Source organism: Podarcis melisellensis, assembly GCF_964234715.1.
Source record: "Podarcis melisellensis genome assembly, chromosome: 2".
Taxonomy (NCBI): Eukaryota; Metazoa; Chordata; class Lepidosauria; order Squamata; family Lacertidae; genus Podarcis; species Podarcis melisellensis.
The window spans coordinates 119296345-119302344 of record NC_138529.1 but is presented as its reverse complement, the minus strand read 5'-3'; the positions used below and the strand labels follow the sequence as shown (position 1 = coordinate 119302344).

Genomic DNA, 6000 nt, shown 5'->3' with positions numbered 1-6000 from the left:
TCCCTTATCCCTGGTTTAGTCCATATTTACTGTTAGGGATTCCTAATCATATGTCTAGTGGTGGCAGGATCACGGGAGGTAACCATGGCACCCCAGGTCTAAAACCACCATGCTGCCACCACCACTCACCAGCTGCCCTCCTTTCCTTCAAGGACACACAGATGTTCAAAACAGCAGGAAGGCTGATGAAGGACGCATTTGAACTGTGGAATTCACCCCTACTCACAAGAAATATTGAAAGCCATCAACTCATATGTTTGTAAAAGGGGATTGGATAAATTCATGGAGGAGGCTGTCAATGGCTACTTGCAGCACATCTCGGTGACTTCTTAGCAGCCCTGCCAGATCCACTGACCCCCAGCTTCTACAGCTTCTATGGTTTCTCTCCTACATGAAGTCTTTGGTGTGAAGTGAGACTTTCCTTCCAGCGGAAGCTCTTCCCACATTCCAAGCACTGATATGGTTTCTCTCCTGTATGAATCATCTGATGAGCCATGAGATGGCTGCTCCGACTGAAGCTCTTTCCACATTCCAAGCAGTGAAATGGTTTCTCCTTGCTGTGAATTCTTTGATGGGTCATGAGATGTGAACTCTGGCTGAAGTTCTTTCCACATTCCAAGCAGTGATAGGGCTTCTCCCCACTGTGAATCATTTGGTGGGAGGTGAGATGATCTCTCCGACTGAAACACTTTCCACATTCTAAGCACTGATACGGTTTCTCCCCTGTATGAATTTTTAGGTGAGAAGTGAGAGTTTCCTTCTGGATGAAGCCCTTCCCACATTCTAAGCATTCATATGGCTTCTCTCCTGTATGAATTCCTTGATGGGAAGTGAGACTTTTCTTCCAGCGGAAGCTCTCCCCACACTCCAAGCACTGATATGGTTTCCTCCCTGTATGAATTCTTTGGTGGGAAGTGAGATTATGTTTCAAGCTAAAGCTTTTTCCACATTCCAAACATTGATATGGTCTGTTGCCTGTATGAATTATTTGATGGGAAGTGAGATGGTCACTCCGACTGAAGGTCTTTCCACATTCCAAGCACTGAAATTGTTTCTCCCCTTTATGAATTCCTTGAAGGGAGCTCTGGTCGAAACTCTGTCCACACTCCCAATATTTACATGGCGCCCCTACTGTATATATTTTGTAGTAGTCTCCTTTAGTCTTGCTGTCCAATTCACCACCTTCTGCAATGAAGACAGAAACTGATTAGAGCCTTAGAAGGAAATGGAGCCTCAAATTATGTAAAAATGCAATTTTTCAAGCCTTCTGAGGAACAGCTGAGAGGAGATATGAGAGCCTTCAAATATCTCGAGGGCTGTCACATAGAAGATGGAGCAACCTTGTTTTCTCCTGCTCCAGAGGAGCAGACCAGACCAGTGGATTCAAGTTACAAAAAAGGAGAGTCTAACTAAACATGAGGAATAATTTTTGATTTACTACCCCCCTTCTCTCTCCTCTGCTCTCTCCATACCTTTCTTCTTCCCCAGCCTTCTAGAAAAAAAATATAAAAACAATTTAAAAAATCAGGAATAACATTCCAAAGGTAAGAGCTGTTGGAAAGTTGAACAGGCTCCCTATTATTTGTTGGAAGAGTTTAAGCAGATGTTGAATGGCCATCTGTCATGGATGCTTTAGTGGAGATTCCTGCATTGCAAGGGGTTGGACTAGATGACCCTCAGGGAACCTTCCAACTCTACAATTCTATTATTCCTCTTTTGCATAGAAAAGATCTTCGTGTCGTATGTCTCAAGTACATGCATAACCTTCGGAACTTATAAGAACAATGGAAAGATACAAACATGATTAAATAAAAACTTAGGCCCCAACATTCACTGTCAGTGACTTCCCTAGCTATCAGCTGATCAGCCCCACTGGGATTAGCTGCATTCTCCATCCTGATAATTCATTCTCCATCCTGATCTGCAGACTGATGTTGACAGAAGGCCATCAAGGGGGGCATTTTCTTGCTCCTTTCAAATTGTCACATCATGTCATAATGATGGTAGGTGATTGACAGATGGTCATCCCTGCCCACCTATCCAAGTTGGACCATGCGTAGGGGTGCTGGTTGACTCACAGGGGCTGCAGGCCAGATCCAGCTTACTACCAGGGCAGTAAAAACCAGTCAGGCAATCGCTTAAATGGGCATAACTGGAGGATGCATCTTGAAAGGCAATACAGTACACAGATGCCCATTCAAGGTTAACTACAGGGAGTCTGAATCCCAGCTGTTGTAGGCGACTGCTGAACTACATCAGAATATAGGGGTTCATCAAATTTATCTGCAATTGATCGTGGATAATAATTCATAATTCATGACAGATATTATCAAGCCACTGAGAGCCATACCAAGTAAGGCCAGGATTCCACAGGTCTCCTCCATGACTTCCGTATGTAGAGCTCTCTGGTCAGGATCTAGCAGTGCCCATTCCTCATCCATGAAATGCACAGCCACATCCTCGAAGGATGCGGGACCCTAAAAGAAAAAAAAGAAGCCTTTCCTGATTGGATCATCGTGTTGCACTTTTTAATAACAGGTATTTGTTTTAAGGTTTTAATAGAACTGTGTATTTGGGCCCAGGGAGGTGAGGAGGAGACAGAAATATGTTGGGTGCCCCCAGCCTCTTTTTCCCCGCAGATCTGCCACCCCTACCTGTTCCAGTGCCACAGAAGCTGCTTCCCCTCCACTGTGAAGAGGAGATGGCTGAGGAGGTTCTGCCAGCATCATCCAGTCACCTGCGAGGGGAAAAAACATGGTGGGTAGCCAGGAGCACTTCCTTGTTTCAGGGGTGAAGTGATAAACATTTAGCTACCAATGGGCCTTTTTAAAAGTATTTTGAGCATTTACAAATGTATACATTCTATATACAGTATCAGCTGTGTAAAAACATCTAAGGGAAATTGGGAGCAGTGAAAAAGGCTGCAGGGAAGTCTCATCTGCTGCCAAATATTCGAAGAGCCCCTAGATTTATTTCACACGCAACAGAGGGAGACCAAACTGAGATACATCCCAACCATCCTTACCTAGTGGCCTATGTCTGCTGTCCAATGGAATCAACTCCATCTCAGGGAAATCAGTGTCCATTTTTGCAAGCAGATCCTGTCCCTGAAACAGTAATAAGGAGTCAAAACAGGGATCGAGGAGAAGGAAGGACGGAGGTTTTCGGACAACCTTCACTAGATGCTTTCCAAAAAATGTTGTGAATTTTGAGATACCCTCCCTCACATTCTGAATGCCTTGGGAACCATCATGGTGAAACACTCTCACCTGTTGCTGTTCCTGCTTCCTGTCCTCTGCCTGGCTCAGGAGGAAACCTTCAGCCAGGGCCACCGCTTGGGAGCTGGTCTCTGCCCTACACTCCCTCACCCAGCTCTGCATCTCCGGGGGGAGGACAGCCAGGAACTGCTCCAGGATGACCAGGTCAAGCATCTGATTCTTTGTGTGTCGCTCTGGCTTCAGCCACTGGCGGCAGAGATGGTGGAGTTGGTTGCAAACCTCTCGGGGTCCTTTGGTTTCGTGGTAGCAGAAATGTCTGAACTGCTGCCGCTGCACATCTGAACTAAGGTTATCCTCACCTAGGTCCTCCTGCACTGAGTTTTTCCAGAATACTCCAGAGTTCCCTGGTTTAATGGCACTGCAGCCTCTTCCTGCTTCAGGGCCAGCTGAGTTTTGCTCATCCATCTGTGCCCCAAGAAAGCCTCCAAGATGTCCAAAGGAGTTCCTTGGTCTTCTGTCAATTTCAGTCTGTCCCAATTAGTGTTGATACCAACTCCTACAAAACAAAGACACTGTTGTGTTATGGGGTTGCTACACTGTCAGGAAAGGGAAAATATTCCCTGAGCAAGCCTGGATGAGTTTCGCTAGAACCCAGGGCCAGATTATAGTGGTGCAGTAGGAGTCTCTAGCTCTCCTAGAAGGAAACTTAAAAAGCAAAAATATGCAGACTACCTTCTAAGCCAGCATTTCTCAAAGCGTAGGCCAGGGGTCAGCAAACTTTTTCAGCAGGGGACCAGTCCACCGTCCCTCAGACCTTGTGGGGGGACCGGACTATAATTTTGGGGGGAAATGAACGAATTCCTATGCCCCACAAATAACCCAGAGATGCATTTTATATAAAAACACACTGATTCCTGGACCGTCTGCGGGCTAGATTGAGAAGGCGATTGTGCCGGATCCGGCCCCCGGGCCTTAGTTTGCCTACCCATGGCATAGGCCAAGAATTACTACTAGATCTCGGATTCCTTATAGATTGATCTCACAGCCTCTTCACTTCCTCTTCTCAACCTGTGATATGAAACAGGCTGGTATTACAATGCCAGAGAAGTCAGCCTGACTCCTCGCCTTTTCCCACATGTTTGAAAACAATGAGGGACTGTCAGAGCTGTGATTGACAACTGGCAATAGCAATTTGAGGTAGGTTCAGCAGAGCATTAGTGACTGGACCAAGGCACTTAATGAGCAAAATGAAGCCGGAGTAAAGTAGGTTTGAAATGTGAAACTCCACAGAAACAATACGTGCTGCTCTTTTTCAAGGTTGGCAAACTGGTGGGTGTTCTCACTTTTGGTGCAAAATATCTGAGTGGTACGTAGCACTAAGGATGGGGAGATGCTTTGTATTACAGGTGTTCAATTTTGAATTTAAATTTTAATTTTTTAAAAATGATATTTAAATACTCTCTCCTTCAATTGATTCCTCTGATTAGTAAACCTCCAATGATTCTCAGCAGTGCTTTGTATTCACTCCCAAATGATCCTTTCCATCACTCAGGAGTTGCACACCTCCGAATGGGCACATGTCTGCCAACCAGAAGCCTTGGAAAGCCACTGCCTGATTAACAGGGAAGGGCCACTAAATCTAATCAAAGCTCAATTGGAGATACACTTGCACTGAGATCAACTTTAAATCCTCCCCTCCCTGCAATATTTCAAAACGCATCTCCTCTGCCTTTGCACAGAGGGAGAGAAAAACGTTGCTTCCTTGGTTGGGGGGCATCCTGGATGGATCAGGTCCCCTTTGCACCCTCTCCTTCCTGCAGCCCTGGGACTCCCCTTCGCCCAAATGCACAAAATAAAAGGGGAGCAACTCACCGGCTCCCAGAAGGGTCGCCCCAATGCAGCGCTGGGAGAGACAAAGACCACGTTCCTCCCCCCGGGAAAAGCCAGCTTGGGAGGGAAGGGCTTTCTCTCCTGGAGGACTCTGCACTCCTCCCCTCCTGGTCCCCTTCCTCTCTAGGAATCCAGTTCGGTTCGCTTTAACCCTTACAAAGCCAAAAAAGCGAGAAGGGCTGTCTGTAATGCAGAGGCTGGGCAGCTGCTCTTCTCCTGTCATCGTGGAGCCAGCTATCAGACTTGCTAAGGGGGAAGATGGCGAGATGTCAGGTGGGGAATTTTAATAATTCCCCAATTGTTTCTCTTTGGGCACTTCTCAGTCCTCCTAGAGCAGCTGTTAGAATTCCTGCTCTGTGATTGCAGTCATGGGAATTTTGTCTATCACATGACGATGTATGTTTTGACTCCACAGAGTGGGAAGTGACAGAGACAGGATGTTTGTGTTACTGTGTTCCGTGAAGTGGGACTACAGTGGTACCTCGGGTTACATACGCTTCAGGTTACAGACTCCGCTAACCCAGAAATAGTGCTTCAGGTTAAGAACTTTGCTTCAGGATGAGAACAGAAATCGTGCTCCGGCGGCATGGCAGCAGCAGGAGACCCCATTAGCTAAAGTGGTGCTTCAGGTTAAGAACAGTTTCAGGTTAAGAACGGACCTCCAGAACAAATTAAGTACTTAACCCGAGGTGCCACTCTATTGTCCTTTGTTCTCTCTTTGCTGTCCGACTCTAGAGAGAGAGGGAGTCATGTTGCAGTGCTCCGTGTGTGTTAATATGTAAGTAAAGTAGATTAGCCAAAATGTTGAGTTTACGCGGACTGTGCAAACTCTGCAGATGCCTGAGTGTGCCGATGTGATGTTCAGGCAGAAGAAAGCTTTTGAAGCTCCCAA

At 46.3% G+C, this 6000-nt stretch overlaps 1 protein-coding gene across 1 annotated transcript; it reads right to left on the bottom strand.

The window, feature by feature from the left end:
* Positions 1-3683, bottom strand: LOC309364784 (putative zinc finger protein 75C; the record flags this gene model as incomplete). The annotated part of the gene is made up of 5 exons (XM_081902688.1): positions 1-1185; positions 2351-2477; positions 2655-2737; positions 3026-3107; positions 3270-3683. 5 exons carry the CDS (start codon positions 3681-3683, stop codon positions 374-376), a joined length of 1518 nt encoding a protein of 505 aa, XP_081758814.1. The 3' UTR covers positions 1-373.
* Positions 3684-6000: the final 2317 nt, after the last annotated feature.